The sequence below is a fragment of the Prionailurus viverrinus genome, chromosome A1, assembly GCF_022837055.1.
Source record: "Prionailurus viverrinus isolate Anna chromosome A1, UM_Priviv_1.0, whole genome shotgun sequence".
NCBI lineage: Eukaryota > Metazoa > Chordata > Mammalia > Carnivora > Felidae > Prionailurus > Prionailurus viverrinus.
This window is the reverse complement of record NC_062561.1, coordinates 48,631,267-48,651,802: the sequence shown is the minus strand read 5'-3', so window position 1 is coordinate 48,651,802 and position 20,536 is coordinate 48,631,267. Positions and strand designations below refer to the sequence as shown.

Here is a 20,536-nt window from a genome sequence, read left to right as displayed (position 1 = left end):
TGGCTGGGGCTGAAGTCATGTATTTTAATAATGCAGTTGTGTAGCTAGTCCAATACTTTTAATTTAGAAGGTGTGCTTATTTTGTGCTTGAGGTGAGGGCTGATGGAAATCCTAGACAGTGGTGGATGCTAAGGTTGTTCATAGAGAGGAGGAAGTGGAAATGAAATCTAACTTTTAAAAATATGCATTCACATACTAAATGCTGATGGTAATCCTCTCATTTGAAAGGATCTGATGGTCCCGGTCAGCAGGGGTCACAGAACATAGGGCTATTTCTTGCTTTGCTGGCAAGTTCACGGTGGGAGGAGAATCCTATCTGGAAATGCCTTTCTGAAAAATGAAATCAGTGTGGAGACGAACACTTTCTGGCACATAAAACATACACTTAAAATGCTGCTACTTCTGTCATTTTGGGGCACTCAGATCTCCACTTAGAGCAGTAATGAACTGTGAGACAGTATTCACTGAAGTATGAGAAATACCTACAACTTTGAGTCTTGTAAACCTTGCTCTTCTTTAGGCTTATTAAGAGAGCTATATAGGCAGGTAAAATCTGTGCTCCCCACCTTCCAGGGAACATGCTAACGAGAGTGAAATGGCCTGAACTCTGGCAGCAGAAGCAAGAAGGAAGAGCCAGGGGGTTGCACAGTAACTGATGAGCTACCTAATCAACTTCTGACCACTCAGGAGTTAATAGTATTGTGGATTTTATAGTTTCTGTTCTGTAGTCATCCCCTGAAACTGTTGAGAGCTGATTGAGGTTTTGTAAATCAAGTGAACAAGGGAAAAGTCAGTGAGCGCTCAGTCCATTAAATGCACCACTTTCACTAATTCCTGGGATTTCTAGAGAGTTCCATGTGCGCGATAGGCACAGACGAGACATGCCGTGCTTGATGTTGGTCCAGGACAAGGTTCTCTTTCTGCACGCTAATTTTAATTCATTATATATGCCTTTTTTTCCCAGCACAAATGGACCCCCGAGGCCTATCTCCCAGACAAAGTAAAAGTGACAGTGACGATGATGACCTGCCAAATGTGACCTTAGATAGCGTTAATGAGACTGGATCTACGGCCCTTTCCATAGCCAGAGCAGTACAAGAGTAAGTACCACATTCTCAGGATGAACTAAGAATCGCCACGGTATTCAGTGGGTAATGGAAGCAGCAGCATCTCTGGTCCCAGGGCTTGTCATTCTAGCTCTGAATGGGCACACGTGTCAGCACCCTTGCATCCGGCCTGACGTTCTTCGGGAGCAGATTAGGGGAAAGCATGGAGTATTTTACATAGCTGAAAATGTGTGCTTGTATTAGAAATGAGACTTCTGTGCATCTTTCCTAATATCTCTAACCTCTTCTCCTTAACTCTGGAAAAAAATATATTGTTCTTTTTGAATGTCAGTTATCATCATCATTGTTACTATTCACACACAACAGTCAAGAGAAATAAAATATGGCAAGTATTATATATCTTGTTTTGATAGGAAAGTACAGAATAGCTTTTTTGAAATTTTAAATATGGAAGATGATGTTTCATCGCTTTGAAAATTCAGAATCATATGTAATTTTTAAAGAGATCTTGTCTCCATTTTTTAAAAAAATTGTATTTATTTATTTTGAGAGAGAGTGAGAGAGAGCACAGGCGTGCACACACGTGAGTTGGGGAGGAGCGGGGGTGGTGCGGGGTGGAGAGAAAATTCCAAGCAGGCTCCGTGCTGTCAGCACAGAGCCCGATGCGGGGGCTCGATCCCATGAACTGTGAGATCATGACCGGAGCCAAAATCAAGAGTTGGATGCTTAACCGACTGAGCCACCCAGGCGCCCCTAAAGAGATCTTGTCTCTCTTCGTTTATCTAGACCATAAAGTTAGGTTTCATCCCTTGCTTATGGAAGATAGTTGCTTTTCCATCATTGGTAATTCTGTATCTAGAATTGAACCTATGACCAGTCTTTGTATGTTTTTTTCTATAGAATAATTTTAAAAACATAATCTTACATAAGAATGGGATTTAAATAGCCTCTGTTATTGCTGATACATGATTAACAGTTCACTCAAAATGATCTTAGTCACTTCCCATATTTTAATTCCTTTTCCCAAATATTGACTAAGTACTGACCCTGCTCCATGCCTTAGTCTTTGTAATCTTTAACACACACACACACACACACACTAGTATGGCATTTTTAGAATTGAAAACATGTGTATATATAAAATGAATAATATGTTTCTGTGTTCTATAGGTAATACATATTATATGTTTATATTATATATGTTTGCATACACACAAATATATATGGTATATTAGGGGAAACAGGATATAGTGGATCTAAAATGAAATTTGGAGTCAAAGATCTGAATTCAAATTTATATTTAAGCTCTTAATAGTTGTGTGGCTTTTGGCAAGTTATTTAACCACTCTGAGATGTTTCTTCATCTGTATAAAAAATCAGAGCACTTACCTTATAGGACCATTGTGAGGATGTGATATAAAATATATATATAAAGTTATATAAAAGTTATATAAAAACCGAGCCATAAAGTTTTGGCACATAGAAGGCTGTTCAGTTAATTATGGAATTAGGAATATAATTATTGATGGTAATAGTAATAGTGTGTAGTATACGGCAACTAGGAAATTAAAATGTTGCAAATACTGTTATTCTAATTGTACAAATGAAGGCACTCAGGATCTGAGAAGTTAAATGACCCCTACAGAGTCATCTGATAAATAGTAACAAGGCAAAGTTTTGGACTTCTGACTCCAAAAATGGATCTTTTTCTAAGAGTACTTGTAATGTTTGTTTCCAATGATATTCTTGCATTTCAACCCCTATAAAAAAACTTTTTTTCACTCATGTGTTCAAATAACTGGTTGTAGTCACTTAGTTTCTCCAAAGCAAATGTTCATTTGAGCCAAGATTGGTATTAAATCAAAGGGGTTGATGAAATCCTGTTTAAAATGGTGGCATGCTTAGTCGCCACTAAATCAGTGATCAGGCCTGGTTTGTGTAATCTAAGTCTTAAGATCCATGTCTAAAATTGGACTAAATAATGACAAGTTTCAATTCTAAGGTGAATAGTAGGTTTCATAGACATTTTAATCATATCGTTTTCCTGCGTCATTATGAGACATTGTATAGTTTGTGTGTACGTGTGTTTATAGATGTGAGTATGTTGCTTTTAATTCAAACTTTGAAGTTCGGAACTATGATTATGAAGATCTCAATTGTGCTTACTTTATTAAGGACTTAACAAATAACGGTATTAACTTGTCAAGTATAAATGTTTCTTTTAATATTATGAGCTTATAACATATAGCACATTTTAATGTGAAAATTTAACAGCAGCTTCAAAACCTGGAGCTTCATTTTCAGCATAACCTCTCTGACTTGATTTGTGAAAACATTTTCAAGCCACAGTATCTTGTTTAACTGCATATGTCTGCCTTTATTACTATTACAAAAGTTGCATGTGTATCTAGGGAAATGCCAGATTCATTATTCATGTAAGTGTTTTCATTAAATGATTAGTAAAGAATACGGAGCCGTCACCTGGGAAGCCCTAGAATGCCAGGACCCATCAATAGTTAATTAACCATCGTTCAAGACGGAGTATGTGTGTGTAAACACCAGGAAGTACAAAGAAAGTGTTAGAGGAAGCACAAAGTGTGCTCTGTAGAGACCTCTTAAATACGGGTGTATTTCAAAACTTACAGTAATATACTGAGAACAATTTTTTTTTTTTTTTCAACGTTTATTTATTGGGACAGAGAGAGACAGAGCATGAACGGGGGAGGGGCAGAGAGAGAGGGAGACACAGAATGGGAAACAGGCTCCAGGCTCTGAGCCATCAGCCCAGAGCCTGATGCGGGGCTCGAACTCACGGACCTCGAGATCGTGACCTGGCTGAAGTCGGACGCTCAACCGGCTGCGCCACCCAGGCGCCCCTACTGAGAACAATTTTATTCTGGGACAAATAAATATATAATCCTTGTTAGACACTTTTAAAAAGTCTGTACTTAGGTTTACCTAAAGTTCACTTTCAATGTGTACAGTCATAAGCACGTCTTTCTGCTCCTCTCTTAGTTTCTCCTTGATTCTTTAATGCATGTTGCTGTCGTTTATTTTCTGTTTTCTCTCTTTCTGTTTTGCCTTTGGATCTTGATGCCTTCTCAGAAGCTATCAGTTATTAACTCAAAAGCTGTCAAACAAGCAAAGATTTCAGTGTACTATGATCAATAAAATAACATGTTAAATAATAAAAGTCTAAAACATCAGATTGGCATATGTGAGATGAGAGGATTCCAGAAGACATCAGTTGACCTATTTCCTGTGCTTGCAAAACTTTGTTGGGAGAGTCATATTGAGAAGCATGTCTACAGGTAGAGAGACAACAAAATGAAAGATTTATGTTTATTAGAGATCACATATTATAAATTCTTGGGCAACCAGTACACATTTGACTTTCCAATCAAAGGCAAAAGGAGTCATGATTTAAGAGGATTCAAAGGCTGGCCTCTTAATTCATTGGCCACCAATGCAGTGGTGCCAATGAATTTCTTGTCAATCAAGAAAGAGAAGGCAAAGGATGAGAAAGGAAGATATTAGGGAAGATTGACACTAGAAATGGATGAAACTGCCTTGTCCTTGAGCAGTCCTTACAAGATGGTAACCCACAGGGTAAATACCTCCAACAGATGCTCCTCTTTCTCTCCCTTCCCATTCAGGTTCATAGTCTTGCCTCATGCCATAATCATCATAGTTTGAGTTTTCAATATGGTGCCTTACTTTATTGACGCTGTATATCTACAACAGCATAAACCTTAATATACTAATAAATGTTTTCCTAATGTCTGGTATTCTGCATTTTACTGGTTTGTAGAATGAACTTTTAAATCTTCAGTTTAAGAAAGGTTTCCTTTGCTTTGAAATGCAATTGTTAGCCAGAATTGCATCCTCCTCTCTAAATATTCAGGTATTCCTGTCTGTAGATAAAAAAAGCATTGCTTGGGATTAGAGCGGAAAGTGAGGTTACTTCAGTGTGTATAGTTCGAGAACTGTGCTTGAACTTATCATTTCTGCCACCTTCATTGGTTCATTTGATTGCCATTTATCAGCTTAGGATCAGCAAATTCAGATACATTGGTAAAAGCCACAGAGAGGCCCACAGGCAGGCTCTGCCCTTTTCTCATTTTAATTGCGGAGATACTGTCCAAGTCAGAAACCATGTGTTCAGTAATTGTGACAAAACTAACTTCCAGCAATTCATAGAACATCTGTTTTGTTTTGGTCTGTTTTTTTCCTCGGATGGTAAAATAGGGTTGTTACCCTTAACAACTTGACAAACGTAATTATGAAATAAGTGTTTGGAAAAAGAGAAGTACAGGCGCATGATTAGAGCAAATTATTGTAATTAACTCTAACCCCAGGCAAAACAATGATATTTTTAAATAGGTACAGTTTGGCTGTGTTACCCAGACCCTCTAATTTCTGTACCCCCTTTTTTTCTTTTTCTCTAATTCCAAACATTCATACCCCTCATTTGTTACTGGGAGTAGGATAATCAACTTTGTTCAGACTAAAGTGTAAATGAATTAGAACATCTCCTGAGAGAAATTTCAGCATAACCAGGAACAGACCTTAAACTAGAAGAATAAGGATCTAGATACAGGCATCCCCTGCTTTCAAAAGTTCCCATTATGCCACTTTGCTTTTATGAAAGACCTATGTTAGCACCTGTTTTTGCTAACTGAAAGGAATCCAAAGAGGATTTTCATCTTTACAAAAAACCGGTGAAAAGCAAAAATGGTGTTCAGTATTGTTGTTGGGTTTTTTTTTCCCCCCAGTACTCTTCAGCAGCGAGAGCAGCTCCACCAGGCTCCCTCCCTGGGAACCACACTCAGCATCTCTACACCAAGCTTTCAGAGCTTTGAGCTGTGTCTGTGAACAGCTGTGCTTTATCTCCATTAATTGTGTGCCTTTGTTAGCAAGACATGCCCTAAGGCATCACAAAGGCCTAAGAGAGGTTATTTTGGGGGTCTGGGAGTGCTCAAAAACTTTTCCATAAAATTTACTGGTCATTCTTCGCTCTACACCATTTTGTCTTACCAAAGGTTTCATAGGAGAATGTTCTACTTTCCGATAGTGGGGGAAACCTGTATAGTATAGTAACTCAGTAACAGGGAGTGAGAAAGGTAGGGTGGGGGTGAGGGAAGCAGATGACGATTTTAAGGAGACATACCTGTGTTTCTCAGTGTCAGTCCTTTGAGAATTGGTGCATGCACGTGACTGTTGAACTCCTACCATATCTGAGTAATCTACCCTCACTGATCTTCATTATGATTCTCAGAGGGAAGAAAAGCAACAAAATTAATAGCATTAGTAACTTTTTGCTTTGGCTAGCATCTCTGATGTTGGCACTTGATAAAAGGATATTCTTTTTAAATGGTTCATTGTCAAGTACATTTAAGCTAATTAAAATACTTCACTGTCTTCCTCCCCGTTTTTATTGCAGTTGACCCTTGAACAACATGAGTTGGAATTGTACGAGTTCACTTATACACAGATTTTTTTTGATATATACAGTAGAATCCTGTAAATGTATTTTCTCTTCCTTATGATTTTCTTAATGTTTTCTTTTCTCTAGCTTACTTCATTGTAAGGATTTAGTATGTAATACATATGCAAAATAGGTGTTAATTGACTGGTTCTGTTATTGATAAAACTTTCAGTCAGCAGTAGACTATTAGTAGTTAAGTTTGGGGAGAGTCAAAAGTTACACGTGGATTCTTTACCACAAAGGGTGTCAGCCTCCCTAACCCTTGTGTTGTTCACATGAGTGTTGTTCACATGAATATTGCTCATGTGAAGGTACCTTCTTAAAAATTGCTTGAATTTCTGGAAATGAAGAGCGTTATCTTTAGCACATTTTCACCTAAGTGTTCTTTTTTTTTTAAATTTTTTTTTTCAACGTTTATTTATTTTTTGGGACAGAGAGAGACAGAGCATGAACGGGCGAGGGGCAGAGAGAGAGGGAGACACAGAATCGGAAACAGGCTCCAAGCTCTGAGCCATCAGCCCAGAGCCCGACGCGGGGCTCGAACTCACGGACCGCGAGATCGTGACCTGGCTGATGTCGGACGCTTAACCGACTGCGCCACCCAGGCGCCCCTCACCTAAGTGTTCTTTGAAAGAACCGATGTGGTAGCAAGTTAGATACCCTATTCTTATTTCAAACTTTGCTGCTAGTTCAAACATCATGGTTCTTCCTTTAGAGAAGTGCATTTAATGATAAAAAAGGGTCAGAAATCTTGAGTGGTTTTTGTTTGTGTTTTTGTTTTCATTTTTCTCATCCTGAACTGTTTGAATACCTCCTTTTGTTTCTCTTAATCTCTTCCTGTATGATTTTGTTAATGTCTTTTAAATTATAGTAGAGAACAGTGCAAGAGATGAGGAAGAAAGTGAAAACAAAGGAATTGTAACTGACACCCTACTTTTTGGCAGAACTATGAAAATGCCATACGCTGGTCCTATCAGCGTAATTTGCTGGTCATTTGCAGAGCTCAAGTTCAAATCCAAATGTGTCTTTCTATAAACCCATATTCCTTTATGAAGGCAGCTTCTGTCTTTATGCTGTGGTTTTAGTATCTCTAAACCACCAACTATCTAAAATTAGCAGTTTTTTGAACCTCGAATCCCACGTATCCAACATTTATGAAATAATTTCAAATGTTTTATCTTTAAACTCATTGTTACTTTAAATATAATCTGATAGAGGGAAATAAGTCTATCAAGTGCCTTCTCAGAGTTTTTTTTTAAAGCTATCCCATTTCTATAAATCACATACATTATATTGAAGTGTAAGAAAATAAAATACAAAGATATTAGTGTTTTTCATACAAACTTCACTGATACTATTTTATTTAAAGAAATTATTGTCGGGAGAAACATGGTTTTCAAGTGTGTTTTAATATAAACATACGGGCTGATATTCCCAAACCTCAAAAATGAACATTCCTTGTAGAATTGGCTTTTTGTCAATCTATAAAAGGGAAGTTTGTCCACAGCTTAAAATGGTACTGTGTCATCTTGTTTTGCACCCCTTGACTGAAAGATTTGAGAGTATTTGGATCATGTCTCTCTTCTATCTGCTGATGAGAATGAAACCAACTGAGCTGATTGTGCCAGAGAAAACGCCAAAGAGCTCAACATGTCAAAGGACTTCTCAGATCTTTCCTAGATTCTTGTCTCATTAAAAGAAGCTATATTTTTATTTAGTAAGCCTAACACGTTTGGGACACCTTCAGATCCCCACTTGTGTCCTACCAAAGAAACAGCTATGATTCACATCATTAGGTAGAAGTCGAGATCTCTGATAGTGACTGTCATGGCTACTGACCAGTGAATCCGAGAGGCATTCATTCTCTCACCAGGGGAGATCAACGCTTTCGGGTTGTTCTTCTTTTGAAGGAGCTCAGAAAAAGCTACTGACTTTCAGTAAATGAACACAGATAAACCTAAAGTGTATGCTTAGCCTGAATCAGCCCTTCAGTCTCCCAACCCTAAAAAACAATTAACTCAGTTTCTGGGTGTTTAATACCAAGATGGAGACGGTGTATCCACACATAATCCCTTATATCTGCTTCAGTGGGACACTGTTGCTCCCTCTTAAAATTAAGAAAAATGTGCTCAATGGGGCGCCTAGGTGGCTCAGGAGGTTGAACATCCGACTTTGGCTCAGGTCATGATCTCACGGTCTGTGATTTCCAGCCCCGCGTTGGGCTCTGTGCTGACAGCTCAGACCTGGATCCTGCTTTGGATTCTGTGTCTCCCTCTTGCTCTGCCCCTCCCCCACTCATGCTCTGTCTCTGTCTCTCTGTCAAAAATAAAATAAACATTAAAAAAATTAAAAAAAAAAAGAAAAATGTGCTCAAATTTGTTCAATAATTTGATATTTGAATTGTTTTATGGATTACCAAGTTGAGTGATGTGTTCATTTGTTGAGTAGTTAATTGACTTATTCGACCCCGTGTTACATGCTGAGGATACAGGATGAGTGATGCAAAGTGCCTCAGCACAGGGAGCTCAGAGTCAGAATAATATGAGGTGAAGTAAAGCACGGTAAGATTAAAGCATACGAAGGGCTGCAGTGAGAGAGCAGAGGGGTACGCATAACTCAGTCTGGAATATGTAAGAGCACTGATGGGCTACGGTAGGGTGCACAAGTTCATAATGACTGCTGCATGGGTGAATGTAGCAGGGAAATGGAGATGAGGTTGCTTGGGAAGGCAGTAGGGACCTGATCAGGAAGGATGAATTTATTCTGTAGATAATCAGGAGAGGTGGATAGGCTTTCAGTGGGAATAGCATGATCAACTTTGTGTTTTGCAAATGCCAGTCTCAAGGAAGCTGCACATGATGGTGCAGGGTGAGCACTATACATCCCAAAGGCTGCCGTTTGCATTCTTGTGGGTGTGTGGATATGACTAGTGCTGCCTAGATGTCCACAGTTTCCGTGGTTAGACACAGACTCTTGTGGTATGAAGGTATATAGATACATATATAGACAGAGAGATAAATAGAGATACATGTAAAGTAGAGGAAGCAGGATATGGATGTTAGGCTGTGTGTAGGTGGAAGAAATTGGTCACTATTACATTAAGATGTTCTGGGAAGAACTGTCTAATGAGACTGTGTTTTGGGAAGAGACCTGAAGAGGTATGAGGTCACATCATCACAAGGAGATCTAAAGGAAGAGCGTTCGAGAGAATAACAAGTGCAGAAAATCTAAAGACAGGAATGTTCTGGAATGAGTAAATAGGCAAACTAGCTGACCAACTAGAGAACATTGCTTAGAATTCCTTGATCTTGCAGAAGAAACTGAACTCCATAGATACTATTTATCCCAGCATTCCATCCCTAGGGGGCAGGGGGCAGAACTGAACCTTTTTATCCACTCATACTTTTCCTCTGGGCTGTGACAAAAATTCTCTATTCCTAAGGGAATCTTCAGTAATTTAACCAAAACAAGAATCAAAAAGCAAACGAAAAGTGCAAAACAAATTTTCCCTTTCAAACATTTATTTCTTTTTGGCCTGGGTTCTTGAAATCTAGTTTTGTAGCCCCTGATCATTCAAAAATTTCTATTATCCTAGAAGGTCTTTAAAAATATATTATTACTGTACCTTCTAGTAGCCAGTAAGTACTTTTTCTCTAAAAATGATGTAACTATTTTTCTAAGTACGAGCTTATCATCAAAACTTTTTGTGCATGAATCTTTTTGATCATTAAAAAAGTAAAATAAAATAAGGTATCATATGTGAAAGCCACTACCCTGGTGTTGCTGTTTGGAGAGTGATTTATATCTCTCATTTCTGTGGTAGGCATTTTCGCCTTCATGTCTAATGCTAAATCATCAGTTTGACCTCCCCCCAACTGAATTGAACATCTTCTGTATGCTATAGATATACACTGGTTTGCTTTCCTAACCACTTGGAAATGATTGGGTTAACTGTGTATTGATTTATTTTTTTAAACTGCCATGACTCATTTTAATATGAATTTACTACTTCTTGGTGATCAATTTAAAAATAGAAATCAGGCCTTTTAAAACCAAACTTTTGGTTTTTATTTTTTAAGTAGGGGATTCCAAAGTTACATCATGGATAGAATTGATGAGCCACTTTTATTTGAGAGTGGCTACATAGTTTTGCTACTTTTATGTTTAATTTTTTTTTTTAGTATTAGTAATTTCTAAGATGATTCATAATTTGAAATATGTTGGTATTTTATGTGGTCATACTGTATACTCCAAACTGATTGCAAGTGTTAATTTGCTTTTAATTGCTTGACATACTTCTCCATGTGAGATTTTATGTAGCTTGTTTTTTTTTTTGCTATACATTCTACCTATACTCACATTGCAAATTTATGTACACCATTTATATTTCTCATATATATTCCTAATGGGTGTAACTTGTGAGTGTAGGTAGTCATTTCTCATGCATTTTTGATGTGTGTTGACATAGATACTCAGTGATAATGTTGAAATATTAATAAGTTTCGCTACAAGTTCCCAGAACTATTCATCACTCTTTCATTTATTAATGTAGTCCGAGAGAGTACACATGATAGAAAACCATACTGTAATATATTTGAAATTAACTCAATTCACCAGGATATAATCTTTTCTATTTTCAGTCAAATGCTCTAGACAGTCTCTCTTCTTATTACTCTTTATGAGTTATAGCCATTGTACCATAATTTTCCTTTACTTTATAGCACTTTCCCACACACTTGAATCTCCTTGAATACATTTACTTACATGCATCAAATGAAAATAAAAAATTGAAGGCTACATTTTCATGGAGAACCTGCTGCTATATAGGAAAATCTAATACAGATAGAAAAAGATAACTTGGATAAGAGTGAATCTTATCAGGTTGACGTTTGACTGTGATATTTTGCCATCCACTTACACAATTGCATCGCTGAGGATCACCAGCCAGCTGAAATGTAATATGCATCATAACTTATCTTAAAAATTAAACCTCTGGGGCGCCTGGGTGGCTCAGTCGGTTGAGCATCCTACTTTGGCCCAGGTCATGATCTCGCGGTCTGTGAGTTCGAGCCCCGCGTCGGGCTCTGTGCTGACAGCTCAGAGCCTGGAGCCTGCTTCCGATTCTGTGTCTCCCTCTCTCTCTGTCCCTCCCTCGCTTATGCTCTCTCTCTCTGTCAAGAATAAATAAAACATTAAAAAAAATTAAACCTCAAACCATGCGCAGTTAGTATTGTAAAAATGCCAGCAAATTTTGAGAATATTTCTGAAAAATTATTAGTGTGCAGGAAAGAATTCCAAACTTTAAATCATAAACTAAAGTTAATTCCATCAAAGTGTAGTCTAAAAATTACCTGATACATGATTAATGTTATTTTATTTCTACTTACAGAAAGGCAAACCTAAATATATAAAAACGGAAGCTGTGACTTAATTTAAATGTAATCATATATTCTTAGCTAAAATGATCATTTTATCAATGTGATTTTTAATATTAGACTGAGTCAAATACTACTTCTAGATAGAAGTTTGGATCTTTTTAAAATAATTTGAATGAAATTCTTTATGTCAGTCTGTTTACTTACCTGCCTATCTATCCATTTACATATCTTTCCAAATACGGGTTACTTTTGGCTGAAAATGACAATAAGCCTGACGAGAGAGCTTAAACGTGGAATATGGAATTACTTTCCTGGTAGCAGAGGAAGTCTGAGGTAAACAGGACAGGTTAGTGGATATGCTCAGGATGTTCTGAAGCTGTCTTCTTTCTTTCTGTTTTGTTGTCCTTCAGTTGTGGCTTTCTTTCTAATGGTTTTGTGAAGTAGGCTCCATCTCCAGGCATCTTGCCCTTATTCGAGTCAGAAGGGGAGTAAAAGTGCAGAACAAACTAACCAGAGGAACATACCAGCCAACTGTGTCACTTTTCAAAAGCTTTCTCGGGAGTCCCCACCCTGTGACTTCTGCCCATACCCCATTGGCCAAGACTGGTTCGCATGGTCCCAATGACCGGAACATGTCTAAGGGGGAAGAAAAATATGGACGTGACTGAGTCAGTAAACTAATAGTCTACCACCAAGCTTAAAAGTGAACACTTAAGAGAAATATGTCTTCTCTTGTCAAGGTACGTTTGTGTTTGTTTTTGTTTTTGTTTTCTTTTTTAAAAAATTCATCCTCTTACCACTATGATGCTGTGTAGACAGCCATTCCAAAACTCAGTGGCATATTACCGTAAAACATTTACTTTTCTTCCATGCATCAGCTGGTCAGCTGGGGCAGGTCCAAAGGTTGTTGGAGTAGCACTATTCATGTCTCTCCTTTGTCTAGACCCAACAGACAACCCTTGGCATGCATGCATTTCTCACAGCAATGGCTGCAGCGTAAGAGGGCAACCCCAGTTGTACAAACACATTGTAAGCCATTGCTTGTGGCATTCATCTGCCAGCATCCCATGGCCAGAGCAAAGTCATATGACCTAGCCCAGCATCAGTGTGTGTGGAAGCATATTCCTCTCTGGGGCGATGGGGACTCTAGGAGAGTGATGACTAACATACTAACATTTTAGAAAAGAAAGGCTGTTAATTTATAGAAGCAATTGAATTTAACTAACATACCTATTTTAAAAATCGAATTTTCTAAGTCTTGGTAAATTTTAGTCATGTTTTCTTAGGTGGTTCTGGTAGATCTCATAAAATTTTCCTCCTAGATTCCTTAATGATGTATTTTTTTTTAATCTGTAATAACAGGTACATTTACTATGTCTTAATATCTGAATTTCACAGTGTAAATTCTGATCTCCAGGGTTTATACTCTCAGAAGTGTTTCATTTTGCTAAATGTAATAAAGGGTATTACTAAAACATATTGATTAAGCAGTTGATTCCAGCTGAATAAGCAAAATCTGTGAAGTGTAGTTATGGTCAGTCTTTAAACTCAAATTAACATTGATTAATCTTTTATAGCGTACAGAATAGCTAAAAATAACATCAGCTATTTGCCTTTTCCCTCTGAATTCTGGAATTATAGAGCTATGGGCTACCATAGTGACAAAACCCAGATAAAATTTTACAGATAATTGAAAACAAAATCTTTGAGCTAGAGTTTTATAACCTTTTAGCAAAATGTGTATTGCTGTCCGATTCTGTATCTATTTTCCATTTTGTTCTGTATGTGTAATCACTGTTGCAACTGAAAGACAACATGGAATTAGTTCTGATACTTTCCACTTTCTAATGCAAATATAAAACTAATTTTAAATTGTACATTTAGAGGAACTTTTCTAATCCATGACAGGAAAATGCAAGCGAGAAAATTGATTAGAAAACATAAATAACTGGGGCGCCTGGGTAGCTTAGTTGGTTAAGTGTCGGACTTCAGCTCAAGTTATGATCTCATAGTTCGTGAGTTCGAGCGTCACATCAGGCTCTGTGCTGATGGGTCAGAACCTGAAGTCTGCTTAGGATTCTGTGTCTCCCTCTCTCTGTCTCTCCCCAGCTTGTGGTCTCTCGCTCTCAAAAGTAAATAAACATTTTTTTTAAATTTTAAAGAAAAGATAAATTACTTTTTTTAATCAAGGGATTAAGATATCTTCTTGTCAGCTTTTTTTTAACATTAAAAAAATTTTTTTAATGTTTATTTTTGAGAGAGAGAGAGAGAGAGACACAGAGTGTAAGTGGAGGAGGGGCAGAGAGAGGGAGACACAGAATCCAAAGCAGGCTCCAGGCTCTGAGCTGTCAGCACAGAGCCGGATGCAGGGCTCAAACCCACAAACCGTGAGATCATGACCTGAGCTGAAGTCGATCACGTAACCAACTGAGCCACACAGGTGCCCCTCTTCTTGTCAGCCTTTATTGGGAAGGTTGATTACATTGTGCGGTTAAAATACTAATTTTTTACTATAGCTTTATTTATTTATTTATTTATTTATTTATTTATTTTTAACGTTTATTTAGTTTTGAGACAGAGAGAGACAGAGCATGATGGGGAAGGGTCAGAGAGAGAGAGGGAGACACAGAATCTGAAACAGGCTCCAGGCTCTGAGCTGTCAGCACAGAGCCCGACGCGGGGCTTGAACCCACGAACTGCGAGATCATGACCTGAGCCAAAGTCGGATGCTTAACTGACTGAGCCACCCAGGCGCCCCTACTATAGCTTTTAATGAGGCTTATTATCCAAGTCAAGTCAGAAGACCAGTATTTTACAACGTGAGAATATTGAGCAAAATTGGAAATTGTCCAAGAAAAAGAAACAAAATAATTACTAAATTAAAACCACATTATCTCTTTACATACTAAAATCGACCAGGTTTTTATTTTTATTTATTTTAATTTTTGTTTATTTCTGGGAGAGAGAGAGAGTGTGTGTGCACAAGTCAGGAAGGGGCAGAGAGAGAGGGAGACACAGAATCTGAAGCAGGCTCCAGGCTCTGAGCTGTCAGCACAGAGCCCGACATGGGGCTCAAACTCACGGATGGTGAGTTCATGACCTAAGCCAGTCACACACTTAACCGACTGAGCCACCCAGGCGCCCATCAACCAGGTTTTGAAAAGTATGTTTTATATCTCTGGCTTTTTTACTCCTACATTTTTACCCAAACTTACAAATTGATACCACTTTGAAACAAATGTGTAGTTCCATAAATCTTGCCTCATGCGTATATTTAAAAGTTCAAGATGATGCTAGTTTTTTAAAAAAGGGATTGCATTAAATTGCTAGTCATAAATATAACAGATTGGCCGCCTGCCCCCAAATCAGGAAGAACAGATTGGAAGTTATGGAAGTACTAGAGACATGAGCGACTCTGGAGCCAGGCGTCAGTGGCGGCTTTTGAATAAGTGTCAGTAACAATGGCCTCTAGTGTTACATTAAAAACGTAGTGAATCACAGTTTTCAGTGTATGTTGATGCATCTATCTCACAATGTTCCTTAATACAGCAATGTCTGAATTATCTCCTGTTTTGCAGACGAGGGAAATAGGACTCGGGAAAGTGAAGTGTGACTTTGCTGGCGTCCTACAACTGATAAGGAGTGTGGTTGGTGCTGCCCAATCAGATGTAATTTTCCACTACACGTTAAAAGTACTCTTTTCCTCATCCTGTCTTGAAGGGAAAGGATTTATGATACGTGTTATTTAAGGAAATAATGAATAGTTTTAGAGATAACTAACTAGACCAAAGGATAAGATGAAGGCAAAAGGAATGACCTTGCTTTTGAGCTGAAGAACATCATTGAGAGGAGTGGGTGTAGGGGTTTGATAGAACAGAACTCCCGAACGGAGCAGTCCTGTTGGTCTGTGGAGGTCGAGAACTGGAGCTGATGAACGAGGACTGGAAATATAGAAAGGGAGTCATTGGCAGAGGGACAATTATTGAGGTTTATTTTTATTTTTTGAGGTCTGATTTGCATACAATAAAATGCTTGTTTAATTTTCTTTGAAATGGTTATTTATTTTTGAAGGCGAGAGAGACAGAGCATGAATAGGGGATGGGCAGAGAGAGGGAGACACAGAATCCAAAGCAGGCACCCGGCTCCAAGCTGTCAGCACCGAGCATGACAAGGGGCTTGAACCCACAAACTATGAGATCGTGACCTGAGCCGAAGTCAGATGCTTAACCGACTGAGCCATCCAGGTGCCCCTAAAACACTTAGTTTTAAGAGTACAGTTCAAAGGGTTTAACAGTTGTATAGACTCATGTAACTGCTACCCACATCAAGATCCAGAGCATTTCCATCAGGTGGAAAGTTGCTTGCATCCCCTCACCCCCACGCCCCCAACCTCACTCCTGCCGTCAATTCACTGCTTCCTCCCACCGTGGAAACAACCACTTTCTGGTGTCTGTCCTCTCAGCCTTTATTTATGAATTGTGTTCTGTGTATACTTTTGTTCAGTCTTCTCTCGCTTGCTCGGTGTACTTGAGATTCTTGCACATTGTTGCCTTGTTAAGTAGTATTCCATTGAGTGGATGTAACATTTGTTTATGTGTTCACTTACAACTGATGGATATTTAGGCTGCTTCCAGTTTGGGGCTATGCAGGCTGTATGAACATTTATGTGCGACTCTTCTGTGGACATAATGCTTTCATTTCTCTCAGGTAAACACGTAGGACAGGAATTGCCGGGTCAAAGGAAGATGTGTATTTATCTTTATCAGAAACAAGCCAGGAGTTTTCCAAAGTAATGTGTCCTTTTATATTCTCACCCGTGGTGCACAGGAGCTCCGGTCACCCCAAAGCTTCAACTACCTTTGGTATCCATAGTCTTTCTTTCTCAAGGCATCTATTGATTCATATTTAAAATAGGATCTATTCCATTCTTCACAGTCAAGAATAGGATGCCAAGGACTCAGTTTTGTGGGAAGATCTGCAGCGAGGCGGCAGATAAAGGAAGAAGAGTTCATCAAAGGGACAGAGGGGCTAAGAGAAGCATCAAGAGAATAGGGGACAGGCTGATTTTCAGGAGGGTGAAAAATGAAAAGTCTAATCAATTTAGCAAAAAATGAACTAGAGACCGCACAGATCTGCTTGAATTGTGAAGAGGACATACAAGTCTGGATGAAACAGGTTAATAGGAAGGAATCATGAGTGCTTAGGGAGTAGGTACCTCGGATTTGGGGGATGCAAATGTAGAAATGGAGCTGTGAGGGAGATGAGAAAAATAAGATGATAATCAGAATAATGACAGTCATTCGTATAGACTAGAGATCTGCCCAGAGTGAAAATAAAGTTTGAGACAGTTATTCAAATGATTGTGTTGAAAAAAATCACTTTAATTACAACATATTTTTGTCTACATATGTAAAATAAACTTGCTTATCTAATAATCATCCAGATAAATCAATGTAGGTAACGATTATGAATTTTTATCCGTTCAAAATGTGCTTACTAAAGGCCCAATATATGCCAGAATCATTTATCTTCTTCCCGTTTTCATTGTAGGTATACCTTTGTCTTCTTATCCCCATGAACTCTGAAACTTTTTCCTTTGATCTTTCAACTTTAGACATGAATAAATATTTGTAAAGTGTAAACCCAAAATGTATTTTGGGTCTTGGTTCATTCCAATGAAAAAATGAGCTTTTCATTTAGTAATAGCCCTTTTATTGGCTAACGCCATAACATCTGATAACTCTCTAACCTTGTACCTCTTATGGATTAGAGATATGAAAATCTTTTAAGTACTTTCCAGATTTCTGTGCTTATAAAGTGCCTAGCAACCACAGAGTTACTTCTTTATTTTTTTAATTAAAAACAATTCTTTTTTAACATTTATTTATTTTTGAGACAGAGAGAGACAGAGCATGAATGGGGGAGGGTCAGAGAGAGAGGGAGACACAGAATCCGAAACAGGCTCCAGGCTCTGAGCGGTCAGCACAGAGCCTGACGCAGGGCCTGAACTCACGGACGGGACCATGAGATCATGACCTGAGCCGAAGTCGGACGCTCAACCGACTGAGCCACCCAGGTGCCCCTAAAAACAATTTTTTTAATGTTTATTTATTTTGAAGGGAGAGAGAGTGTGTGTGAGTGGGGGAGGGGCAGAGAGAGGGAGACACAAAATCCCAAATAGGCTCCAGACTCTGAGCTGTCAGCACAGAACCCGATGTGGGGCTCAGACTCACAAACCATGAGATCATGACCTGAGCCAAAGTCGGATGCTTAACCAACTGAGCCACCCAGGTGCTCCTAGAGTTACTTCTTTATATTGCATAGAACTAAGGTCATAAAATCAAAATTGCAGATAAACATCACTGGTTCATCATGGTACTCCTCACAGCTTACTTTGAGTGACTGCATTGTTCTACATAGTGACATGACCAACATCAAAGGGGAATTACTTCATTCCTATCCGTCACTCATTCAATACTTATTAAACATTTGCCATGTGTAAGACACCATGCTAGACTTTATGGAGGAAGCAAGTAGAGAATATGCCAAGAAATCACTCTTTAACATGCCAAGAGTGATTTCATTTTCTGTCTGCTACAATATCTAGGATATTTGTATTCAGGGAAGATTTCAAGTGAATTAATGTTTTTCCATGCATTGCGGTAATTTCTGTTATCTTTCATGGAAGCTCACATTTATTGAACGTTGAATCTCTGCCAAAAGATCAGCAGTCATTCTGGAGGGTCTCTGTGGGTCAGGTAAAACCATCCTTATCACGGGGAAAAAGTGATTCAAGATGGTCTCAAATGTCTTCCCAACTTCAGGGGAATAAAAGCATCAGTACTTTCTTTTTAGCACATCTGATGCTTGCGAAACCCAGACTTTGTTCATTTCGAAACCAGTTTTAAAGAAGTAGAGCAAAGCAGAACAACGTGGCTCTGACCGGAGACAGAGTGTACGAAGATGTTTACCGCGCAGGGCAGAGTGTAGAGCAGGGAAGCAGTCTAACAAGTTGGTTAACTTAATTGTTTCTTAATTTTGTGGGCTAGTTAAAAAGAAGGTAAACTCTGCATAGGACAGGTCAATCTAAACATTCCTGCGTGATCCTTATAATATGCTTTAAGGAATATGGGGGTTAGAGATGGTGTAAAGGTCATCATGACCCACTGACGGCGTCAGAAAGTCAAAGTGTTTGAAATTGCTTCATCAGAAAAAGGAGAGCCTAAGGATGTTTTCAAAGTTATATTTAAGTACAGTGGACATTATCAGACAACAGGCATGGTTGAACTGTTTCTATTTATAAATACATAGAGAAAGGGGGAGAGAGAGAGGACTCCCAACTGAATGCTTGAATCCTCTTTACTAAATATATTCATAGGTGTGTATAACTATGCACTTGGAGTTTTTTTTTAAGGGTATTCCAATATAGGGCCAAAATAGGTTCGGAGGTGTCGTGAGGAGCTGACTGAGTTCCGCAGCTATTAAGCGTCAGACCTACAACATGTCACCTAATCTCTGTACATCTTTTCTCTACCCAGAAAACAAGGGGTTTAGACTAAATTCTCTCTCAGGTCCTGTTGAGGTCTATTATGTACTGAGTGAGTGATGTATTAACATGCTTGAAAGACCTGAGCCCTCCTCGGTAAATGCAACTTCTGGTAACCCTCCAATATCTTTTGCCATTTAATTGTGCGGCTTTACTGTTAAGTTTGCATTTCTGTAATGATGCGTGATAACTATGCCTCGAAGGATAGCTTCACCCTAAGTTGGAGAGCATGTTGACTGTGGTGTAGCACAGTTTGATTCACATGTGTATATATTTGTTCTTCAATAATCGATCACCTGAATTTAATCAATTTAGAGTTTTAGGTCTAAAAATGTCAAGGGAGATTTAATTTAATGATAATAGGTGATTTATAGGGCATACAATAAAAAGTGTCAAGAACCTTACATGTGAAAAATATTAATCATGAAGACAGTAGTTGATTTAAAAAAAAAAAAAAAAAAAAAGCAAGCCTGATTCAGGAAATTCATTTACACCACAGCTGCAAGCCTATTCACTATTACTGCCAGCTAACAAAAGGAGTTTGTGAACTACCAGCCCAGGATGAAAAGATACGCATCCACTGTCAGAAAAGTTGCCTGGGTGGTGCTTTTCAAGATGGTACTGGCAGAGCCTTCCCTTTTAAGTGTTTAGGGTTTTAATGAATTTTAATTTCTTAAAACTGCAGTTACAACAGAATCACACAGAGGTGAACTGCCCACCAGTATTGTCACAAACTTGGAGCCGAGAAGCGTGCTAACTTGTACGACCGGATCGGCTCATTTGAGGGCAGGTCGCAAAGCAGATCTCCTGCCGTCTCTGCTCGTAGGCGTACAATCCCCACGCGTGCAGCTCTTGAGACGGTGAACGCCAGACCCCGGCACGCGGCCTGTAACGTAGGAAAACCTCAACACGTGTCCGTTGTCGCTGCTTCCTGTTACCACGCTCTTTATTATAGATCATTGGTTATAAAGGTTGTCACTTTGCACTAGTTCTTTTCAAATTCCTGTCTACAGATGTCTGCTCACATAAAATTGCCCAGCTGAGTACGTTACTAAAG

At 38.6% G+C, this 20,536-nt stretch overlaps 1 protein-coding gene across 8 annotated transcripts in view; it reads left to right on the top strand.

Moving 5' to 3' along the window:
• The window catches only part of KLF12 (KLF transcription factor 12), a 442,889-nt gene that overhangs the window by 317,395 nt on the left and 104,958 nt on the right, over window positions 1–20,536 (top strand). For all 8 annotated transcript variants that reach the window (XM_047859514.1, XM_047859507.1, XM_047859563.1 and 5 more), the window contains one exon: window positions 965–1,100. In XM_047859514.1, the coding sequence (XP_047715470.1) occupies window positions 965–1,100 (136 nt within the window). The remainder of the gene's footprint in view (window positions 1–964; window positions 1,101–20,536) is intronic.